Below are 25,077 nucleotides of genomic sequence, written 5' to 3'. Positions count from 1 at the left end.
TAGGTGTATGTTCACAAATAATGATACATTTTCTCAGTGTATACTGTGTTCTCATTTTTACACTTACTGGCTGTACAGTCGAGTATTTGATGTGATTAATAGTCTTTTTGTCATGGGTGTACATGTTGAACATAAGAATCTGTTGCTAGCGCACATGTGACTAGAATTAGAGTACTAACAGTAGGGTTTACAACATGAGGAAAACTTTGATAAGGCCCTGTCAGTTGGTAGCAAAATTGCCAGTGACATCAGTGGAGTCAGGATTTCATGCAGTACATTTTTATGTTTGAGTTAATAAAATTTTAAGAATTATTCTTCCCTCCGTGTCATATCAGGATTGATTTCATTGCATCTAACCATCCTTGACAAAAGTCAGTCTAGTCTAGATTAAATTACTTTAAATCATGATTTGATTGTTGTAACTTCTCCTTGTCATTTGTTTCATAGCAAATATCTGTCAGAGTTATGGTCAGTGATGTCTGTGTAGCATCTACATTCTGAGCTCATGTAAGAAGTTTCTGTCCACCCAGCTATGCTGCTGCTTATACATAATTTTACAGTTAACCCTAAATTCTCTGTTGCCTGTAGTAAAATTTGTGACTACTGGGTAGGTACCTGGCTGTGTCTGGACTGCACTGCTGTCATGGTTCGTACTGAAGTGATGAGGTCATGGATATGGCTGCAGGAACAAAGTGTCCTTACATTTCATGGGCTCTCTGTTCAGTGAGAGGGTCATATTGACATGGCCTGAACACAGGTTTTGCTGATTTTAGTTTAGAACACATACAGACATGATATAACATCACATACATGTCTTACTGTGATGGAAAGTTATGAAATGATGCTAATCCTTCATAAATTAATGCACTTATTTTTGTTAGTTTCCCATCATTTTGCTCATACAGGAAACCAAACTTGCTAAGAATGCATGCTGTTAAAAATCTTTTGAAAGTTTTCTGGTATTTGCTTTAATTAAATGTTTACATTGAAATCTGCTTCCTGCAGTTACCTTTTAAAATTTGGAAACTGCATTCTGAAAGGAAGAAAATATGTAATAGATTCTTTCATTTGTGTAAACACATTATGCGGTTTTGTTCTTTACTCAGAATTAGCTATGAGAGCTGTAGTAATTATTGTTCTACACTAGAAACGTATGTTCACATTGCATCTTAGGAAGGAATGTGAGAGAGGGATAACCAGGAGGACTGCTGCTCAAAACAGAGACATTGGTGTTTTTTTCCCCCAAATTAGAAGCAAAAGAACTGAATTACTTCCCTTCTGAAACAATGGTAGGACAAAAATCAGATTTAATTCCTGTGCAGTTACAGGCTTTGATTTTCTCTGACTGGGTTCCTGGGCTACATTTTAAGTCTACATGCTAAACAAAACAAAATAAAGCAATAACATCAAAAAAAGCCACTAAACCAGCCACTTAAATTAACATGCTTTGTAAATTTACGGGGATATAATTTTAATAAGTATGATATTTGGCAATGGGCAAGGGGGAAAAAAGACTGCCTGGGTTGGCAGACATTTCAGGGCTTCCAAAGATTTCAACTAGTGTGTATTTCCAATGTACAGTACAGAATGTGTATGACAGAAACATGTTACATGACCATTATATTTAAAAAACTAAAAAATCCTCTTAAAGCATTTTTGAAGTTGCCAACTTTTTGATCAGAAAAGTACTTGTAGAACTTAGACCAGTATATCATGCATCTCAGAGATGGAGTAAAACCTGTTTCTGGTTGTTCCTCTTCTTTTTATATCCTCTTCTATTATTTTCAGTATGCCTCTAAACATCGAAGACATTTATTACTTGTTAAAATAATTTTTAAGCCAAAATACCTTTTATTCTGTCTCCAAGTATATTCCTTTAAAGCACACATGCTTAACTCAACAAGGCTGTGCCTGTATAATACAAAATTGCTTTTGCATTAGTTAATGGATGTGCCTGCTTTAATACTAGCTTTGAAGATAGATCACACTTAAATCCCAGTACAAGAAATAAATGCAGCTATGTATTGATTGGGTCACTAAAGAGGAGTTTCTCAGGGTTTTCCCTTTTGCTTATTGTGTATTTATTTCCCCTTCTAAAACAACCTCCTCTCTTTTTGACCGATCTCTGTGAATACTCTTTGAATTTCTTTAAACACTCATGTTCCATTTCTTTAATAATAAAGTGCTAAATGGCTGTTATGTGCTAAATGGCCCTTCATTCTGTTGTGAAACCAATTCATTTACTTCCAGTTTATCATTTTTCTCTATGTTTTGGTATTTTGTTTAAATGTGTCCTTGATTCATGCATTTAGTCATGTATGAGATTCCTTTCTGATTGTCCTGTATTTAGTGAGTTTTGAACCCAGAAGTGGAATTACTGCACTGTAATAAATATTTTTTTTTATAGCAGTATAGAATCTTTCTAGGTTCTATTATAAAAGGTACTTTGTTATAACAGCACTTTGAAAGACCATACCATTTTGGTGGGTTTTTCCTGCTATCCACTGCAGGCTTAAGTAATAGAAAATTATTATCACAGTGGCTTAATGATGTTCTATTTCATTGTGTTGACTGATATGTTAATACATCCTGCTACCTTCTGAATTAGGCATGTCTAATGTCTTAGGGGTTATTATGTGTAAGTTATTATTGCTGTTATTTTAAACTCAGAAAGATTTCCTGAATTTTATTTTCGTTCAAAATGTGAAAGTGTTGGGTACCAACGATTCTCCCATTTACAAAATATTCACATCATGGAGTATTCAGAGCCCACAGAAAAAATGAGTTACAGAGTTCTTCCCAAAATTGGCAAAGATGGGTGTTGGAGCATTTCTTCTACAGTTTCAGGGACCATAAGTTGAATTTGTCTCAGAAAAAATATAATACATAAAGAATGAGTGTAATTTCCTAGCAAATCACTTTGAGGACAACTGAGTGTCAAGAGTGTTTTCTGTTAGGGGTTCTATTCTCTCTCTCCTTTCTCCGTGAAATAATTACATAGAAGACAGATCTCAAACTAATGTTATTATCGGAATCTGTTTGTGTAAATGCCGAGAGCAGTCCAGAGTGATGAAACCTCTGAATCGATCAAACATTTTTTAAGTGTATTACGTTCCTTTAAAATTCTTTCACTGCTTAACTTCAGGGCTTAAATTTGGAACATTTAAGCAAGTCTTGTTTTTACTGGACATGACTTGAATTCATTTTATACCAATAATCACTAAGAATAACAGCAGAAATACCTTATGCAGCTGATTTGCCTCTTTTGGTTTGTGTGGAAACTTTGGTAGCATCTGTCATGCATCAGATAATATTTATACGAAGATTCAAAAAGAAAAATACATTAATCATTAATACTGTGCATTTATCAAATTACGCTTAATTTTCACCTTATTCCTTGACACCGTTGTCCTTAAAATCAATTTCTCAGTTTGGCTTCTAGTCTTCATCTTTTACTGCTGATGTCATGGGCAGTTTTGCTATTTGCTTCACTGTGTGTGACACTGAAGCTGTAGAGAGCTTTTGTATCATTTTAACCTTAAATGACTGTATTTAATGATTGTTTTCTAGAGTGAAATAATTTTCATTGAAATAGTTCCTTGAACTTAGGCTTTCCTATTATCTGTGCTATTCGAGAAGCTGGGCAAGGTAGGAAAATATACTTATCTTTTCCCTATGTCTTTGAAGAGTTTGTGGCTGCATGTAGCCTGGCCTTCAAGGTAAGACCAAAGTAGGAAGGATGGTGTTTATTGTGAAATGTGTTCCTGAGGATTTTAAGGCCAAAAACACATTTTGGGGTTGTGTTTGTGATGGCTGTTAGAAGTTCTGCAGCTGAGGAGCGAGTTGCAGCAGACTATTAAGTAAATGCAGAGGAAATCCAGCACCTCCAGGCTAGAAAGGAATGTTTCTAAGATGCGTTTTTGAGACATTCAGGATGTCTGTTGTTGTGATATTACAGTTATTTACATTATGAGTGCTGTGACTTACTGCAGTTACTTGTCATTTGGCTTCAAAATTTGAAAGAGGTAGGTATGAAAATTAAGATCATAAGCTTCAGGTGAAATGGGTACCTGAGTTGTTTGTTTATTTGTTTGTTTTCCCCACTGTATCTATGTGGGGGAAAAAAAAAAATTGAAAAAAAATTAATTTTCATCCATCTTGTCCAAAATATTCAAATATTGGAACCTGATCTGAAGTTCTTGTGCTCTGTGTAACCATTAGATGTTTCTCTTTTAGAAAGTTAACTCAGAGATATATGTGTTTTATTTTGTTCTGTCAGTGCACAGAAACTGTGCTATGATTTTGGAAGTATTTTGTATCAGTTTTTGTGGATGATGTTATAGCTTGGGTTCTGCTTTAACTCAGGCAGAAACTTGTTCTTTTTGCAATGGGAATCATGCATTTCTTTTTCTAAAACGCTTATTTTTCTCCAAAGTCAACTCATAAGTCTTCCCTTTCAGCTGTTCTTTTTAGGTACTGTAATTAATCTAGTAATTTATATATGTGTTTATTTAGCATTTGAACTTAACATTCCATGTAGTATGCTGTATTTCTATCCAGTATTTTAAAAGCTTTTGAATCTGTATTCAAAAGCTGTATACAGAGTTGTCCTGCTAGTTAATGTGTTGCCGTATTGCCAGAAGCTCAATTCTGATAGGCTGCTAATGTGCCAGCCTTTAGGAGAAAGATTAATGAAGTGTATGTGAAAGCAGAATATTGCTGAAAACATGTCCAGGAGGCTGGCAGAGGAGAGTATTCTTGATGAGATTTCACTGCAGGAAAATAAGGAAATATCAGGAACAGTTCAACACCAAGCCTGGCAGCATATGGGCAGAATTTCTTTCTGCTCACAATAGCCATAATCTGAGCATGGAGCATCTTAATTTGCTGAAGAAATTCTTCACAGTAGCTTCTATTACAGCATGATTTAAGGCAGCAAGATTGAATGGTGTGACAGATAATCACTGACAGTGCAGTCTTATCACAGGTTACCAGAAGATTAGCGCTTCTGTATCTCTCCATAGGAAGAATTTCAACTAAATGGTCACCACTGCTTCAATCCAAGCTCCATTTTGTATAGTAATAATCTAAGCCACAGTGAGATTTTAAAATGGAAGGCAGAGGAATTGAGGTTAGGGCTGGAAGAGGGAGATGGTCCTCATGAGTAGGCTGGATAGAAAGTGACAACCAAAACATTGCCTTGTTATAATCAGGGAGGTGTTCATCCTTAACTGCTGTTATAGTAGATGAAATTTTAGTATAATTTGAAAGCATTTAGATGTTAAGCCCCGTAAAATTCTTTTCTTAAAAACAGTCAGCATAAAAGAAATATCTTGGGCTTTAACAAAACAAACAAATAGGAATCATTTAAGTTCCTCTTCCACCCCGCAATTGTATGTCCTGTTGATCCAAACGAGATTTTGGATTTGTATATTCATAAAATCTTTCAACGTACAAATCCTTTTTATTGTTTCAAGTGAGATTTGCATAGTGTCTATTTATTGACATGTTAAGGCTTAGCTAAACAGGGATTTTTATTTCAGCATACACTTCTTGTTCTTGTAATCTACGATGCTGAGGTTGATATAGAGTTATGCTGGCGCTGGCATTCAAATCATGCCCCAGAGAGCATGGCTTATGTATTTCAGTTCATGTGTTGAAGAAAAATTCCTCTTTGAAACAGAGGTGTTTGGTTTCCTTTTCTTTTAATATTGTGATGGAGCAATGAGAAAGTTAGGAACCATCTGAAACTACTGGAAAGCTCCTGCCCCTTAAGCTTTTTGTTCCTCTTCTGTCTTTGAGAATTTTTCACTGTAGAAGAACTCAGACTTCAGTCAATAATTCCTGAAGCTTTTTGACCCTTGCCATCACCTGATATACGGTCCAGATGTAATCTTTGTATAAACATAGAATAATAATAAATAATAATGAATAATTCCAGAACTAGCTTAAAAATATATATTTTTAAGTTTGACATGTCCGGTATATTAGCATTCCTTACTAGGTTTGTTGGCCTGAAGTTTAGTCAAAATTCTATGTTTAATGTGGTTAGGGTGCTGAATTGTCTTATCCATCCCCTGGTCCTTAAAGCATCTCTAAAAATGTTGACTTAATAATAGTGAAATCTGTCATCTTTGCACTGTAGTGTTGTCACTTCCCAGTGTGACTAGAAGTTCCTTTTAAATCTGCTGTTGCTGTGTGAGATGCAGCAAGGCAGATGCCTTGGTGTCTAATAGCTTTTGGGATCTAGTTTTCAACCAGTTGACTGCATGTTCACTACTGATCCACTAAATTGGTAATTAACCTTCTGTAGGCAGATACTCTGAAATCAGGATATATGTGGTTTCATGAGCTTCAGTAGGAGGTGAAGGTACCCAGAACTATCACGGATCAGGTGGCCAGGCATGTTGACAGGAAGCAATAAAGCTGCTTTCTGAATAAACATGTAAGTGGTGGATCTCTTCAGACTTTTGGCAATATGCTGGCTCATCCTTCCTTAAGGTCTGTTAACAAACCTTTGTGCCAGCCAAATTTTGCATAAGAACAAGTGCCCTTTGTAGCTAAAGTAGCCATTTGCTTCGGTGGTTATCTGTTCAGTCACTATTTTCAGAGCATGTTATTTCAAATACACTAGAAATGTTTGCTGTCTGGTCTAACCCATAGTACCACGCTGATTCTTCTGCAGATATTCTGGAGGCACTGCTAGTTGTCCCTGTGTATCGGCAGAACACAGTCCCCAGCACTTTGCTAGCTGCCCCAAACTGGAAAGCAATTAGGAAATTTAGCACAAAACGTGAGTTCTTCTGTGATCTGCTGCTGCTCTGACATAGTCAAAATCACTGTTAAAAAGATACTATTTGCATCCTATTTTTTCTTCCGGTGAGAATACAGTTGGAAGCAAAACCAACTCATGCATTTCTTATGGACAGGCCGGTGACTGTTTCTATGAGCTGTAACCAGTATCAGCCAAAGAGCACGTGGAGCTGGAAATGCTTGGTTAAACATGTTGACAGTATGTGGTAACTCAGAGACAAGCAGCCAAATTCATCTTTTCTCTGCAGCACAATATTTCTGTGAATGACTCTGGGCTGCACTGCCATTTTCTGAGCAGCAGTGTAGATGTAGTTGCACAAGGCACTTGTAGCTGTACACCATGGATGCTGGAGACAGTCTCAGGTGAACTCATGGTTATAATTCACATTAAATTCCATCTGTATAGTATGTCAGACTGTGTATATTTCGATTATACACAAGTCGTCTAAATTAAATCAGTGTTTAAATGGCTTTTTAGTTCAAACATGTCAGAAGGAACATCTGAAAAACCTAAGGACTGTTATGTACTTGTTAATTCAACATTAATATATAAATTAAGTCTTCATATTGGTTTTCTTTAAACAGCTTCAGAACGTGAATTAATGCTTCTCTGTGCATAAGTTTTGCCCTGTGACAGTGAATGCATCCCCTTTGTGGTAAAAACAAAAGAGAAACAGTTATTATTTTCTAGGTGTAAGCACGTCTCAGCAGTCCTTTTGCTTATGCCATTTGTTTAGTGGAATTCACTTTGAGTCAGAATGGGTGAAGGAAGATAGTATTTCCAGCTATTCACAACTTCTCTTTTTTTTTCCCCCTGGGATTTTGTTTGACTGATGCTGTAAGAGAGTACAGATGAGCCTGCTTTTCAAACCAGAATCCTTTGCTGTTTCCTAAAGCAAGAAGTGATTTGTAATTTGCTGCCAGGGTTACAGGCGCTGCACGTATTTGTCTCTGGCAAAACCACTGTGCTACTCAGTTCATGAGGTCAGGATTTTGAAGTATGCAATTGTAGTTTAATTCACTTATACCTCACAGTGATGTTGTCTTTTGTCAAGTCTTCTCTAGGGGTTTCATGACTGCTCAGTCTCAGCCTGAATAGAAATACAAAGGCTGCTCTGAACATAATGCCTCCTAGTTTATTATGTTGGCCCTCAACATCAGATGTGGATGTTGGTGCTATGGCTGTAGAGGCTGAACCATCCCACCAGTATTCTGTTACATGTTGTTGCCATGTGACAGATGGCAGCAGAGGGGCAGTCTGACACAATGGTTTCTGTCATGGAAGTGTGTATGAAGCAAAGATGTGTCACTGAATTCCTCCATGTGGAAAAAATGGCACTCAGTGACATTCATGGATGCTTGTTGTATGTTTATGGAGTCCAAACAGTGGATGTGAGCACTGAGTGACAGCATTGTGACTGTGACAACAGTGGGTCACCTCTGCCAGCATGTCTGCACTGGTTTATTGCTGGTGAAGATGCATAGCTAGTGGGGGTGACTGTTTTGAGAAGTAGTATTTTGTAGCTGAGAATTTTCTCTGCAGTGTTCTCATGCTCTCTTTATCTGTTGTAGTTTCGATAGGAATTAATAGGTGGCATTACTGCATATAGATGCATGACAGTTCCTTAGAGATATGTTTCCAGCAAAATTCTGACTTCTCCAGGTGATGTCCACCTTTTCCCCATTGCTCTGTAGAAACCAATGTAGAAACCAATCTGGCCTGCTGTGACAACTCATGACTGCAGCACTGCGAGAGCCCCTTCTCCAGTTGTCTTGTTATTACCGTAGTCAAATTAAACTCAGAACAGTTATACACAAATGAGCTGTGAAGTTTGCTGTTTCTGTTTCCAACCTGGAAAAGTGCATCCAGAGTGTGTCTGTGATGTTACTTGTTTTGAAAGCAGATTATTTTCCTTACAGACCCTGGGTAAATTAATCTTCAAATCTCCATTTGGGAATCTCCCTTTTCTCAGAGTATTATCTTCTGCTCACTGATGCTTAGGTCATACTAAGCTCCAATTTTATTTATCATGAATGCCTTATGGTTCTACAGCTTCCCTGTTATTAATTTACAGTGCACACAGTTTGAAGAGGTAACTCATATTGCTTGGTTTAGGGATATTGAGAGATAACCTGTAGGTCTTCAATGTTTTTGATTACTTGACTCATAAGTAAATTTGCAGAATAAATAGGATCCACTGATTGCAGTTATTTCTGCAGTGAAATTGAATTTGCCCTTGATCCTGTTCTATGGCAACCTTCCTACTGAATTTAATATTTGCCCTTCAATACTGGAGTGAGTTATTTGCACTCAGAATTGATGGCAGTGAATTCATGTTCATTAAGAGATAGAGAGATGTTTTTCATTATACAGCAGAGGAACAGGAAATGAATAAACTTATTGGTGTGGTTGTTACAGTACTGGGATAGGTTGCAGCTGAGAGACCACAGAATAGTGCTATCTCAGTTATAATGATCTGTATCTGAAGCTTGTGTTCAATTAAACTGCCATACTTTCCATATCTAAGTGTTTTCTGTTCAGGGAAAATTTTTATTGTATTTTTTGAACATACCTTCCATATCGTCTATATTCACAGTTGTTCACCTTTATCTCTCTTTCATTTTTTTGTTGTAGATGTAGTGCACATTGCAGAGGAACAGTCAGGATGATGTATGTAGCATTGTTTGCTAAAAACATTTCTATTAAGATCCAATTATTACATGATAGAGTTACAGTGGGAATATATATATATTTTTACTGGTGCAGATACTTATAGTACACGTTACCTTTCAATATGACTGAAAAAACAAATCCCCTAAGAATTTTGTATAATTTCAATCTCAGCAGTATAATTTCATGGACACAATGTTTATTACTGGTCTACTATCAACTGAATAATAAGATGTCATAATATCCTCAATAATTACTTTTATTGCTGTGGTTATTGAAACCCGTTTTCTGCTTTAGAACACTTGGTTTTCACAGGATCTTCTCCCAGTAGCCTTCTAGAGAGAGAACACTTGTTTAATGATTGTAACTTTCACTTCTACCATTTTCAAAACACTGATTTTGAGTAATAGAGAATACTTCTTGTTTTTTCTTCTCAAAATATGCACAGAAGGAAAAGCAGCCTAGAAATAAAACAAAGACAAATCCTATTACCTCATTCGTCAAATCACCAGACTTCTCAGAAAGTCAGCTTTCATTTTATTGGCAAGTTTACTCTTTTCAAATTGTACTTATTTCAAGAAGAAAGTGGCTTTTTGCTGGGTGTATTCTCTCTGTAACAATGCATAGCACAAATATCAGTTTAAGAGTCACTGTGTTTGAGTTTGGATGAAAGTAATTCTGTGCCACTGTCCTTACTTGGTCAGAATTCACATGGAAAGTGACGTGATTTTATCAAAGTACAAATTGAATGGTTGGCAACTGTAAGTTTGGGCAGGATTAACACTTGTGACATTTGTGTGGTTACAGTCAGGGCGGTATTTGTTTTCCTTCTGACTTTCTATTAATTCTGCTTATTTGCTGAATGCCAGTACTGAATTTCTGCTTAGAGAAAACTGATGGCAGCAGCTCAACATTTATAACATGTTGTGTATTAGTAAATGTATGGATGCTGGGAAAAAAATCTAATAAATAAGCACCTTTTAACTTTAGCTTTACAAGTAATATGGTAAATAAGCAGATCATTTTGCTTTTGTTGCTAGGAAGTATTGCATGTCACACAAGGACTGTGCTTAGTAGAACAGAGAAATGTGGAAAAAAAATATGAAAGACTACTGGCCTTCCTGCAGAACTGTTAATGATTTCATTGATGGAAGTTTCTTTGCCTTTTTCTTTAAAGTGAGCTCCTTGTTTTTCATTTTCAAAAAAATCACAAATCTCATGCTCATATATCAAACATAAACATAATAGGGCTTAATAAAGAAAAGATCAGCAAAAATCTAGGTTTTCAAGACTATCTTGGAACTTCCATGTACACGCATATACACACGGATTTTACATAGTTAAATACTTCAATTTTGTTTATTCAGCATAGACACATTAAAGATACCTGGAAATTCAAAGTTTTATACTAATAAAAGTTAAATGCAGCTAATTTGTTGATGCAAGAGCTCCTTAGTAAAACCTTGTAAAAGTTCTGCTTTGAGGAAAAAAGCAAAATGAACAATTCATCAGATTGCTTTTTTTTTTTTTTCCGAAGAGTTTATGATGTGTTGGGGCTGAATAATTCCCTGACACAGACATTCTGTATTTTTCTCACACTCTTTTGCTAGAGGAGGTGAGGCATTTTGTTCCCATGCGTATCAGAAATGAAGTCAACCTGTGAGTCCTTCTTTAATGCTTGCCAGAGGTTATCTTGTTTTGATTAATAGACGCAATGCTTGCTATTTAAAAGATTATCTGCTTAGATTGTTTATCAAAAGGATAAATGAATCTGTCAACTCCAGCATTAGACAACTTGCAGATGAGTAGTGAAGGTCTTTCCCATTTTCTTCTGCAGTTTTAGCTATAGCTTGACATGGCAGCGCACAAAGAATATTGCAACTCACTGCAGAAGCAGCTAATTTGCTAATTTTATTGAGGATTGTGTCCTGCCTTAACTCTATGAAGGAAATCTCCTGTGATTTTGGCCTGAAAGCAGTTCCATTCTGCAAATTAATCCCAAGACCTGGTCTTTCTTTGAAGCACAGAAAGATAGCATCTGTTTCCTGAAGGACACAGAGTGACAACAGAAAGCTGGAGGGCTTGTAGATGGGAGTGATAGGGAGTTTCACAGCAGAGACTAGCAAACAGAGCAGTGCAGGTCAGTTCCTGACATGAAAAATGATAAAAGCTGTAGACAGGAAAAAGAAACAAAGAGAGAGAGTGTAGGAGGAGAGGAGGAGACCTTTGTGTGGGGTGTAAATCATGGGCAGGAGGGTGGTGCAGCTGAGTGGGGATCCTGGATTTTCTGTGACAGAATGCAGGAGGCTGGAATGGGGAGAGATGAAAGATCGGGCTCTGGAGTGGTGATGTTTATCAACAGTCAATCCGTGCAAAGATGTGAATTATGGATATATTTATAGGTGTTATAATATTCCACAGGAATAAGTTATATTTCCACTTGTTCAGTATTTATATCCACACTTGAGCTGTGAGGTATGAGCCTTTGCAGCTTTCCTCAGATATCAGTTGCACTCTGCTGCAGCAGCTTCTTTCTTGGGCTCTTAAAAGAAAGAATGCTTTTTTAGTTCTTTCAGTTTAACAAAGATTTAGAAATACTAGAAATACTAGTCTATAATTCCCTTTTTAAAGCAGAAAGAGTTTTATTTGTTTTGTATTTCTCTCCAAATGCAGCAATAACAGTGGTTGATTGTATTTAGCCTGTGACTTCAGTCATCTTAGCTTCCATGAAAAGATTTTCCCTCTGAGAGCTTGGATTTTCTGTCTGAAGCTGTCTTTCAAAGACACTGCTACAGAGCATGGTGCTGTCCCTCAGTTTCATTGGAAATGCATTAGCTTTCTGCTGGTATTGATCAATGGGCAGTGAGTAAAATGAAATTCAGATGATACATTTCAGGCAGATTCAGGGAGCCCAGAAGTGCCCTGTGGATAAATCCTTTTGCATCTGGTCCCTCTACTGTTTAGAGCCTTGTTCTTAAATGTGCCTCGGCGTGGCAGTTCTGGGACAGTATGCTGCACAGGTCTGTCAAATGTGTGAATATGGAAAGGTTTTGCTGTTGATGTTGTAATGGAGAATGTAAATTCTTGAGAATTCCTTACAAGCATCCAAAATCTCATCAGCAGGCAGTGCATAAGGGAATAGCTCATTTTCAACCATATGTTCTTCCTTCTCCATCAGCTGCAACTTGACTGGTAGTTCTTACAGTGTTATGCTTTCCTTTGCTATAATATCGATAGATAATAATGAAGTGTCTGTAGTTGCCAGAGTTGCAAACACCAGTATTTCTGTGACGTTAGATTCTCCATACCACTCCTGTCACGTGTGCTTTGTGATCTCCTGCAGCCATGCCTAGTTCTGCAGAGCTACCTATGCTGAGCTCAGATCCTGTCCAGAACCTGGTGCCACTGATGGTGAGGGCTTGTTGGCAGTGGGGATGCATTAAATACCCCCTAGGAGCAATTTGTTCATCCATGAGGCTGTTGTTTCATCTGACAAGGATCCAGCGTCTGTGCTCTTAGGACTGTAAGCTTGTTTCTTACTAAAGCAGTCAGAACTGTTCTGCACAGAATGAAGTGGAAAACAAAACTGAAGGAGAACTGGAGCCTTATGTAGAACAAAAGCCAACACTGAAAGAAAGCCTAGAAACTCAAAACGATTCAACTGCTGCCCAAAACAGGATCAACATGTCAACATGGTGTTCTTAACTGTCTTTCTCTGATCTTTCTTGCAGGAGTTTCAGTGACAGATTTCTTGACATCTATACTGTCCTTGGAGTTGCATCTGTTCCGTGCTGTCTAACTAGAATATTTCTTACAGCAGATTAAGTCCATTATTTTTTTCCTTGCCAGTCTACACTCAGAAATGATTACTCCTTGGCTCCTTCAGAATCGTTTAAGCACTCAAAAATTTCTCAATATATTCTGTTAGTCCAATGGTTTTATTTAGGTCTTGTATAAGTTATCTTCCAACTTTTTGTGAACTATATGAAGGAAAGGCATTTTTCTGTCTTTTTTTGATCATAGATTTTCTGTAAAAAGAATATAGCCAGGAAAAAAATCATGTTGCATATTTTCTTTGCTACAGGGGAATGAATTGTAATCAGTCAGTATGAACATTTAGATTTAGAGAACAGTAGAGACATGTGCACCATGTGTGAAATGAGAATGCATTTATATGTAAAAAGTCAAGTTAAAGAGTAGATCTGGAGTGTATAATCCATTATGTGAGCAAAAAACCTCTAAAGGTATTAGCAACACTAAAAAATAAACTCTTTCTTCCTAGGAAGAAGTATACTAATATGACTGTTTATATATTTAAGTAATTTTTGAAAAATTATTGTTCAGAGTTCCCATTCTAAACTTATCTAGTCAGAAGACTCGTACTCACTATTTTGGAATCATTGTGTTGATATTTCAGGCTTCCCACATGGTCTTACAAAGCTTGGCTTCTTCCATCTTAGGAAAAGTTTTATTTTTCTGGGGATGTTGCTGTTAGGACATTATAAAACTACCATGAATCTTTTGTAATAATGGACAAAACATGCATACTCCCAAATATATGCATTTTCCCAGAAGAATGAAAAATATTTTGTAACTTTTTTTCCAGTGCAGTGAGTTCAGATGAGTTGTGTCTTACAGCAAGAAGAATATGAAGGAATGCACTAACTACAGGGGTTTTGCTATAGCATTGTACATTATTTCTCAACTCCCACTGCCCCAGTCTGTACTGCAGACTCTGTCATGGAGGTGGAGTAGAGTCAAGATGATCCTTTTTGTGTGACTTGCAGGTGGTTGCAGCAGGTATTTGAACAAGTCGAGAAACAAGCACATTTTGGCAGGTAGCTTGACAATCTCCGAAGATCCCATTACCTGCTGTAGTTTTATAAATATATAAGGAAGGAATGTGTTAGGTTGTTTAAATATCAAGTGATTTCCAAATACAATAATGCTGAGTAAATAAATGAACGGTTTAAAGAACAACAGGAACAAGTTGTCTTACTTTTGCACAGCCCGATCCAAGAGTTAAAGGAGAAACCTAATAAATTTTTTATTTGTTTTGTTTCAGAACGTCAAGCGTGTACATCTATGGCTGGCTCCAGTGTCCTTCCCTCCAATGTGGCCGGTATCAGCAAGGAGCTCATTGACCTGCAGCACCTCATTCAATTCCCAGAGGAGGTTGCCAGCATTCTGACTGAGCAGGAGCAGGAGCTCTATCGGAAAGTCTTACCCATTGACTACCTCTGCTTCTTAACCAGGGATTTGGGTAATGCTGAGTGTCAAACCAAGCTTCCTTGTATTAAAGCTTCCATATCTGCTACTATTCTTTCTTCCCCAAATGGTGAACATAATGCTGTAGAAGACCTTGTGACAAGATTTAACGAGGTAAGGCAAAACCTTCAAATTACTTTTTGTAAGTTTTGTTGCCTGGTGTGTGAGTTAGTCAGTCCTTGTTTTTGTGTGTTGTTTTGTTTTGTTTTGTTTTTATCCCTCACAGAAGAGTTCAGCTTTAAGGACAGTTTTTTAACATGTTAATTAAGAAGACCAGTGAGTTTAACCAACTAATTTAATAGGAGTTACATGGTCGATTTGCTCAGTGAGTCTGGAAAACTGCAACCTAAGCTTGTGTTGCATGTGGCAAAGGAAATGGGAAGAAAACAATTGCAGACATATATTTCCTTATTCTGACATCGTGGGGTTAACTTTCAGCCAGTTTATTATTTCTCTCAGGAGCAGTTTTATTTATTTGTTTTGGGCTTTTGTAGACTAAGCAAGATCTTAAGAGCCAGGACAGAAGTATTAGAAAGTACAAATTTCTGTGTTCTGTATAATGTAACTGCACTAACCTGCAATGTTTGTTTATTTATGGTATCCCCTTGTGTGTTTTGAAGGATAGTATGTAAGTGTTGTTCCTTGGCATGGCATAATTGCATGAGTCAAATCCTGAGTTGTTTACTAGAACTTTTCTTTCTATTTCCTTGTTTTTAGTAAGGTGATCTCTTGGTAAGCTCAATATAAATCTGAAATAAGGAAATAAAACCAACCCAATCACCCTAAGGAAACAAAAACAAATCTGCAAACCACAAAAAAGCGCCCCAAATTTGTCCTAACCCAAAGGAAAATCTGAATAAAACCTCAGGTCTCAGTGGTTTCAGCTGCAGAAAAATGGAGTAATTTCCTTCTTTTTGTTGTGTGATTCACACACAATATTAAGTTTTTTTAATTAATAGAAGTAGAGTAAAATGAAGATGGTTTTGACTTCTGTTTTTTTAGATTCTTATCCAGGAAATTCTTCTTAAATAAGAGATAAAAATCTTGCACTATGAAGAAGACTGCACAAAATTAAGTAGATAAAGCAGATGTATTAACCCCCCCGCCCCAATGAACTTCATGTTTGGTGAACACCAAAGAATCAGGGACTGAACATTTAGCATTTTGAGTGTTCCTGCTTCTTGCATATTCCCTAGATACAGGAACTAAAATATTGTAAATATGTTGTCTTCTGTCACCTAATTCCATTATAGGAACATGAATAAAAATTGCAACTATAATATTTGGTTTACAAAGCCTAAAAATTATTTATATTAGCCATGATTGCTGTATTTTAGAAAATACTGTATCTTGTGCATAGCTGGAGAAGAAATGCAGCTTCCGCTCAGCCCTCCTCACTGTGATATTACTTTTACCATGATCATCGTAGTAAGGGCAGTGGGAGAAAGGTGAAGTGATCAATTTCCCATGTGCCTGGTGAAGCACGGTGCCAGAAAAGTTGGTTGGGGCATTTTGCAGCTTGATGCATGTGGGAGATTGACCTTTGTGTGTTCTGACAGTGGAACAGTCAACAACATTGGAGAGCAAATTGGTGGTTAAGAAGTTTTGTCAGAAATGACTGAGATTATTCCACATCAAAATGAAGTTTAACTTCAAAGTTCTTTCTTAGTAAGATGTTCAGTGTCTTTTAATGTAAGAGTGTTGTGAGTTTGCAATTTCTGTGGCTTAACATTACTCATCTGCTGATTTTGCAGGACAGTTTTTCACAGGATTTGATTGAATTCCTGAGTATATGATGCGTAAATCACATGATATTTAGTGCATTATATTATTTTAAGAATAGACTGGAATAACCTTTTTAAACATAGATGTTATATGCTTAAATAGAGTTATTGTAAAGTATTTACTGTTTGTAATAAATCAGTATTTGCTGTGTGTTTTATCTTATGGTGGAGTCTATCAGTTGCCACAGCCAATCACAGGCATGGATCTCCAAAATGTCTTTGTTTATAAATGGCAAGAAAATTCTTGTGCAAAGAGTCATGCTTTTGTTGGCAAAAGTCAGTGAGTGCCTGCTGATTATTTTGGCATTGCCTATAGAAATACTGAAGTGTATTTATAATGTGGGAGCCAGAATGAGTTTTGAGATGACAGGCTTCTGACACATAATGAGAAAAATCATTTAATGCCATTGTTCTTTTCAATGAGCAGTTATAGCTTATAGGGGATTTTTCATATAGCAATATGCTTTTTAGTCACTTTAAAAAATGAGTTTCAGTTGGGATTGTAGTAAGGTTAGTTTTACCAGTATTGTTTATTGCTTAAATTCCAGTTTGCAGTGACAGAATGTGAGGATGTGGCACAATGCTGTGCCAGGGGAGGCTCAGATGCAACACTAGGAAAAGTCTCTTTACTGGAGAGCATTCAAACACTGGTACAAGCTTTCTAGAGAACTGCTTGGTATCCCCTGGCTGCCAGTGTTCAGAGGCATTTGGATAATGCCCTCAATAACATGCTTTAACTTTTGGTTAGCCCAGAAGAGGTCAGGCAGTCAACTACTGTGTGCTGGTCATTCTTCCTGGCTCTTATCTGGATGGTATTTCAATAAACTTGTTGGAGTTTTTTGGACATAAATTACAGTATTTAAACTTCAGTAGTGTCTAAAAGGAATGGGAAAAAGACATGGGAGAAGGTGTTTGTGGTGGGTGGTGAGCCTTAATTGTTTGGCATGGAAATGATCTTTGAGAATTGCAGAACAAAATGAGAAGTCAGTTGCCCTCTGCAAGTGGGTAAAATTGGCACTTGAAGACAATTGCATACTAAAGAACTGCTGTTATTTTTCTAATTCCACTTTCATCTGTGGAATAGTGTAGTAGTGTAAGAGGACGCACTGTCTGGCACTAGAGGAAAACTAACAAACCTTTTCTTTTGCTTTGTTTGCTGGATAAGGTGTTTTGACTTAAAAGTATTAGAAGTCGCTCACCTATGATATTATCTGATCCATCAGAAACAATTTGCAAAGGTATGGGTCATTTTTCTCCAGAAAGGCAGGAAGAAGTTGTTGGAGCTCTTGTCCACTTCAGTGTTTCACTATCAAGAGTGATAGGAAAAAAGCTTGTAGTAGTTAGTAGCGTAGAGACACTGAAGATGGATAGCACAGATTAAAGCTGCTGTCAAACACTGCATGAATGGTAGCACAAACACAGTGGCTGGCAAATACTGTATTGCCCTTAAGAGAGCCTGGTGGCTTAGACTTGACATAGTTACTGGAGGACATTCAGACATTATGTATTTCCTCTTGTTTTATCTTGTCCTGGGATTCCGAGTACCAGTTTTTTTTTCTATGTGTTAATTTAGGTGGCTGCCATGACAAGGAGCTTGAACTCTCAGTGACTTCTTTCAAAAATGTCGGGAGAAAGGTCACTAGTGGATGCTCTGTGAAATTAACACAAAATACAATCACTTTCAAAGACAAATATATTTTCTGATTATATTTCATTTATATTCTTAAAATTTGAGGTCATTCCTGCTCCCAAGTTTGTTATTTCATGGGATAATAAAATATTCACGGGGGAAAAAAAGTCTTATAATCTGCTAAAGTTGCAGCTTGTTTTCAGGATTTACTGTCACTGATGAAGCTTCAGAAGTGTTGAAGCTAATATGACATCTAGTTCTGATGCTAAAAATTTCCATTGTTTATATACATGTATGTATAGTATGTATAGACTTCCCTAGAAGTGGTATATGAAGATTATAAGTCATGTGAGAAATTCCCACAGAAGTTTAAATGACTTCTGTGATGGTGCTATTGAAAGACTGATTGCTACTGTTTATGATATAGTTGGAAAAGTTAAACTAAAAATAATGAATGAATTAGAGGACTTTTCAGCATGTGGTGAACTATGTGATATTTGAAAAGGGAAAAGTTAAAAACAATGGATTAACCACAGAAGGAGAAGAGATGCAGGTGAAAAGTATTGGAGAATCACTGTCATTAAAAGATGTACTGCAAAATGAATCTAGATTACTGTGTAATAATATGGTCTGTTTAATGAGGACGAGATAAGAACCAAAGGAAATGAGGCCATGTTCATAATACATTTGCCATGCACATGTTTCAGTTAATGAAGAACAAATAAATAGGTTTCCTTGCTTAGGAAAAAAAGCATCCATGTGTTCTGCGAGTAACAAGGTGCTAATTCATATGTGCAGAACAGATCCAATCAGTTGCCTTGGTGGGGTAATGCAATAATGTGGCATCAAACACTGAAAACCAGACAAGGAATTTCATCGAAGGAAAAAAAAAAAAAGAAAAAAAAAAAGAAAAAAAGAGAAAGAGAGACAGAAAATGATGTTATGTTGACCTGCATCTACAGCTCTTCTAAGGTGCAGTACATTCATGGATATCTAAATGTGGACAAAACAGAACATTTGCTCATTGGAAATCTTTTATTCTAACATTGGAATTTAAAAGATGCTTTTTTTCAGTCATTCCTTAATTCTGAAGTTCAGATTCTATTTAACAAATACACAAAGCCCAAAGACAAGTTAAAAAACTATTAGGAAAACGCTTAATTGATACACTTTTGCATTTCAGATATGTTCTTCAGCTTTTCGTGTGCTTCCATTGATAGTTCTGGTTTTCTGGGGTGGCAGATTTTAATCATTGTAATCTTGGCTATTGTAGTCTTTCTGAACAGTGTAGCAAACATAACAAAAAAATTCTTGTAGTATTGCAAAAGACACTTAAAAGAGAAACTGGAAGTATGGAAAGTGACTTTTTTTTTTTTTTTTTTTTTTACTTAATGCTTGGTAGAAAATTGGACACTAGAAATAGCAGCAATGGGTAGCCTTACAAAGCTGCTGTATATTGAGGCTGTTGGATTCTCCATTACTATACACATAACAATAATGGTAGTATACTTTTTTATTCCAGTGGTGAACCATACTCTCTGTTATCTGCCTATTGTGTTACAAAATGTGGTATTTCAGTAGACCAAGACATGCTTTTAAAAGAATTAGAAACAACTGAAGAGGATATGCCAGACTGTGAGGAGGGAGCGGGGAGGGGCAGGAGAGAGTACCCTAAAGAGCATTGAAATGGCTGAAAAGTGGGAGAAAAGAATGTGGATCTGAGTGCATCATTTTCTCATCTCCAGATCTGTAAGGGAGCTTTCAAGGATTAATGGTTTTTGAAGATGTTATAATATGAGCTCAGAGAGGCACCTCTTCATTGTTAAGTACTGCTTATCAATTTTCACTTTTTTAAATGACTACCAGAAGTTTAATTTCCACGGATATATAAAAGCTGTGGGATGAAACCATTAAGGACATTCTGCAGTTAGCAGAGTGCTGGTAAGAGGGAGATGAGAATAGTATCCAAGTGGTCTGTGGCACATTCATGAATTTTAGTCTCAGCCACTCTTCTGCCTCCCTTCAGCAAAGCAACCAGAGAAACACCATTTCAATTTGCATGCTGTAAGCATGTATGCTTGCAAACATTCTAAAGAATTTCAAGCATTGCTTTATATTATAACATGAAAACAGCCTGTTTTGTAACTTGAACTTTTTTGGCCTCAGCTTCATGTAATAGAAAGCATTAAAAAATTGGAATGAAACATATAATATTCCATGCAGAAATACAGCTCGCTCAATACAAGTTATTTTTTGGAAAGATTACGTTGCCAAAAAGCATAACTAAAAAGGTAAAAAAATATACCAATGACTCCAGTGTAGCACTGCTGCTGAGGTGGTCTCTGCACTCACTAAGACACTCTTGTGTTCAGTGAAGTTAATATAACATCTGGTTATTAGACAAAATGAGTGATAATGAAAGTCTCATTTTTAGGGGGTTAAATTTTTAAGTTTTCTTCATTGCCATATAGAAGATGATTTTAAACCCTTACTAGGAAAACAGAGACATATCATTTTACTGAATTTATGGAATGTAAATAAATATTATGCTGTGTCTCTTAGTTCAGCATTTCTTTCAATGCCTAAATGGGTTTGCATAATACTTTTAAGAACTTATGTTTGTACAAATATCAAACTGTTTCCAGTCCTTGTTTGGAGTACTGTTCAATCAGATTTAAAATGGTAAATGTTCTTTATAAAGTTACATAATTTCACATTAAAGTGAACCACCTGTTTGTAGGATATGCAATATTAAGTACTAAGATTTTATAAGTACATCAAAGAATTGTGTTGCATATTGTACTGAAGCCCAACAATTTGATAAAGAACATTTATCAAAACTGTTTAAAATAAAGCAGTGCTGTGGTCTATGCTGTGATACTTGTGTTCATCAGTATGCACTGATGGGTGTGTGAATAGACTGTGAGTCAAAGGAACTGATGGAACTCATGGCTGCCAGCTGATCAGTGCTAACTGTATAGCAGTAGGTTTTTTAAAAGCCTCATAAGCATGAATCTTCTCCATAAGAGAATTACTTTCCCCAGAAAGAGTTTTACTTCATGGAAAGTCTTTGTGGTGCTGTTGTAAGGTGGAGGATTTTTTCTTTTAAAGATGGGGAAATCACTTTATATTAATATAGCAAGAGTTATGCTTTTATGGAAGATAAGGTAATACTTTTCCCTCTTGCCATAATTCTTCATTAGATGTTTAGGAGGATTTTATGCATTTATTGTTTTATGTGTTTTTTTTTCATGTTCTTCAGGTTTTACTTAAGTTTCCAAATTTTATCAAAATCACCAGAAATGGAATATCTTGGTTAAATGAAATACTGATTGCTGTGCTTTTCCTATGGATAGCTGTAAAATCAACTTCTTCCTTTGTATTGAAACACTTCACAGAAAGAAATTTCTCACAAATCTCTTCATTTTGTTAATATTAAAATTGCTGTCTTTCTTGCTCCAGAGTAGGTCGCAGTTGAGTAAGTAACAAAGGTAGTCATGGTTGCTTTTCATATCTTTGGTGTTAGAGAAGATCCGTACTGTAATCTTTTCATCTTGTCAGTGATAGTATGCATTAAACCTCAGGCTGGCATCTCTACTTGCTAGTTGTGCCTCTGAAAGCCCTGTTTCTAGAGTATTAAGACGTTGCTAAAATGTAAGAGTTGAAGACGTTTCTTTCATGTAGCATTACTATCTGACATAAGTAGCATGGAAATTGCTGCAAAAGCCATGGTAAACTTAAGAGCTGGGGAATGAGTGTAAAGCATTTGAAAAGAGAGCTGGGCTTCACTCTTCCCTCCCTCATTGACATTTGTATAAAAGTTAATCAAAAGAGAGATAAGAAATAAATTAGTTCCCATTACAAAATTCATGGAATAGATTCTCTAGCGGGTGTATGAATAGCAGTACAGACTTATGTATATATATGTGGGTGTGCATATATATATATATATATATATATATATATATATATATATAAACACTTATGTATATGTGAGTTATGTTGATATCACTATTAGAAGACTAAAAGGAGAAAAGGAATAAAGTAAATCCACCTCAGATTTTGGGATGCAGTTATTAATTCAGCATGCAGTAAGCACTATTCTGTCCTCTGTGCTGCATGAAGCAGGGTTCTCCTAAAGCAAGTGGTGAATCATAGGACTTTAAGATAGCATGGCAACAAATGTTGAGTCCATCGTATATGTATCTTCTATGCCTGATCACAAAGTCCTTCTTATTGTGTTAATAAAGCAACTGAATATCAGTGATAAGCCATAGCCTGCCCCTGTCAAAATGGAAACTTTTGGCCTGCGTATAGACATGATTTTAAGTCAGTGATAGATCAGTGATTAGATTATCAAACATACTGGGTTATGCTATTTTTTTATGTTTTCCCTGTTTAAAGGCTTTTTTTAAAGTCCAAAAACCCAAAAAGACTCTTATTGAGTAGATTTTATTGCATTTAAAATAACAAGAGCTGATATAAAAATGTGATTTTAAAAAAAAAAACAACAACCAAAAACCCACATCAAAACTAGAACTGCGTGTGTCAATATGTGTTATTGTGCCTGAGATCGTTGCTCAGCCTTGCACTGCCTGGATGAAGCAGGTCCTGCTGCACTCAGACTCAGATTTGTACCTCTGAATATTTCCAGCTGGGGCTTTTTTTTTTTTAAGAACTGCAGCATTGTGTGATGTTAGACTGCTTGTCTGTAACAGATGATTAGAAATTCTTTAGATTTGCTCTAGGTGTCTATTGGATACCCCTTTACCCCTAAACAGTGGTGTGCAGTAACACCAAAAAACACATCTATATCTACCTGAATGAAAAGACGGGTGTTATCAACTTGAGTGGTTTTTGTTTCATTTTGTGATGTTTAGTGTGTCTTGCTATTGTACAGATTATATAATTGAAGCCAGGATACATTTTCTCATACTTTTTAGACTCATCTAATTATAGGTTTGTTGTGATGATTTCTGTTCTGAAGGGAGTTTACAGTGAGTTACACAAACAAAATTATGTAAGTAGAATGTGAAAAAAAATAAACTGTAAGATGCAGATTGTGATCTGATGTTAATTGGATATCTAAAACAAAAACTCAGTCCACAGACGGTTAGTGCTAATTCTGCAGAGTACTCACAATGTGTTTTAATCTTTCTGGTGTAGCTGCTACTGTACAAACACCCTTCTGGACAGTGTGTACTGCTTCAGATCCCAGGGCTGCTTTGTTTGGGCATTGCTGAGCTGCAGAGCCCTCATGCAGCCTGCTGACTAGGCTGTAGACTGCTGGTGGGCTTTTCTCCTTGGGCAGCTGCTTCCCAAATACAGTCTGTGCTACATATATGCTTAGTGGAAAAAGAAGATTTTCCTTGCAGAGTTTCCACGCAGAGCTGTTCTTGGCTCTCTTGCTGTGTGAGGTGCCTCTGGCTCACATGTGCTGGGCAGTGTCTGAGAAATTATGCTTTTAAACTCTCATTTGAATTAAGATTTTGAAGAGATAATTAGTTCTTGAACACCCTCTGTGCAGAGGAAGCATTATGCATCCCAGGCAGCAGAAATGCATTGTATGCATTGTTCGGTGCTGTGGGCAGCTGTGCAGTTGTTGGAGAATATCAGTGGTTCCTATGGAGGCGTACCTGTGAGCATGGACTCTGGACTGCTCATGTAATTATCAGCAGAAGAACACATTTGAAAGTATGTTTACTGAGTGTTGTTAAATCTGTATATTTTAGTGTTGTTCAGTGTATATACTCTTTAACATGCTAAGGTTTCCTGTGAGATGTCGTATATGAGTTCAGTCTTCAGGGAATTCAGAGCTGGGAGGGGACCTCAGACAGCACTAGATCAGATTCAGTTCTGTGCTTCTTGAAAGCTGCTGATTCAGCCATGTCTTCCAAATGCAACATTTTTATGACAAAAGACCCCTCTGACTTTTTGAAAGGATTAATGTTTGTTTGCATATTAATATATGTTGATATATATTATTTATATTAGTTGGCTTCCTAACTAGGCTCCAGAACCAGAATTCTCTTTGTTTTCCAGAAATCCTCACAAAAAAAGAAACAAGGGGTAGGAAAGCTGGTGCAGATATTAGGCACAGTGCTCAACAAAAACCTCAGTGAATGAAATGAGGTGGCCTTTGTTCACAGCTCCTCTTCTCTGCTGCCTCCCGTGTGACAGTTATGTTGCCTTTTAACAGTCTCTGTTCTGATCTCAAAGTGATTAAATCTTCCAAGAAATTCATTTTGTAGTACTACTCTGGTTTTTGAGAAATCCATAACCCATGTTTCTATGGGCAGTGTATTCAGATTAATCAAGTAACAGTCTTGACCAGCTCATAGGAAAACTTTAGGAAGAGCTGCTGCTATTCGGAACCAGCAGAAAAATCACTGTGTACACCTGGCTGTCACTAAATATGATATAAGAGACATACAAAAAAGAGAGGCAGCCTGTTGTGTATGCAGAGAGACAGCTGTGTTATACTCTTAAAGTTGTCAACATGTACAAGAGCATGAATGAAAGTTTCTGTTATCTGTGTCTGACTGAAGTCTCACAATCTGCTCTTCACTCTTTTTCTAATCTCCAGCAAATACGCTCATACTGAAGTTTGTGAAGCAGGCATGTTCTCTGTTTGGCAGCAGTGGGTTCTATCTTTAGATGCTTTGTTCTGCAACTTGTTTCTGCCCAGTTCTTTGTATCTTCCTTTGCCAAACCTGTTTTGTTGTGTAGACATTCAGACACTATTTTTTCTTCTTCTTTAGTGAAATACTTTCTAAATGCTTTCTGCACTTCCTGTGAGTCTATTCTTGTCCTGCAGAAGCAGTGCGAATAAACTGTAAGGCAGAATACTTACTGCCGTTTGCACCCTTATTTTGCCACAAAAACTTGTTTGTGCTAACCTTCATCATTTG

The 25,077-nt window shown here is 36.7% G+C and overlaps 1 protein-coding gene across 6 annotated transcripts in view; it reads left to right on the top strand.

Annotated features, from left to right (window-relative positions):
* The window catches only part of PLCE1 (phospholipase C epsilon 1), a 144,025-nt gene that overhangs the window by 76,780 nt on the left and 42,168 nt on the right, over positions 1–25,077 (top strand). For all 6 annotated transcript variants that reach the window (XM_015867102.3, XM_085555158.1, XM_032445620.2 and 3 more), the window contains one exon: positions 14,550–14,866. In XM_015867102.3, the coding sequence (XP_015722588.2) occupies positions 14,550–14,866 (317 nt within the window). The remainder of the gene's footprint in view (positions 1–14,549; positions 14,867–25,077) is intronic.

This window comes from Coturnix japonica, chromosome 8 (assembly GCF_054131305.1).
Source record: "Coturnix japonica strain WE chromosome 8, WE-NBRP24, whole genome shotgun sequence".
NCBI lineage: Eukaryota > Metazoa > Chordata > Aves > Galliformes > Phasianidae > Coturnix > Coturnix japonica.
The sequence above is the reverse complement of the archived record's forward strand: the minus strand, read 5'-3'. Positions and strand labels throughout refer to the sequence as shown.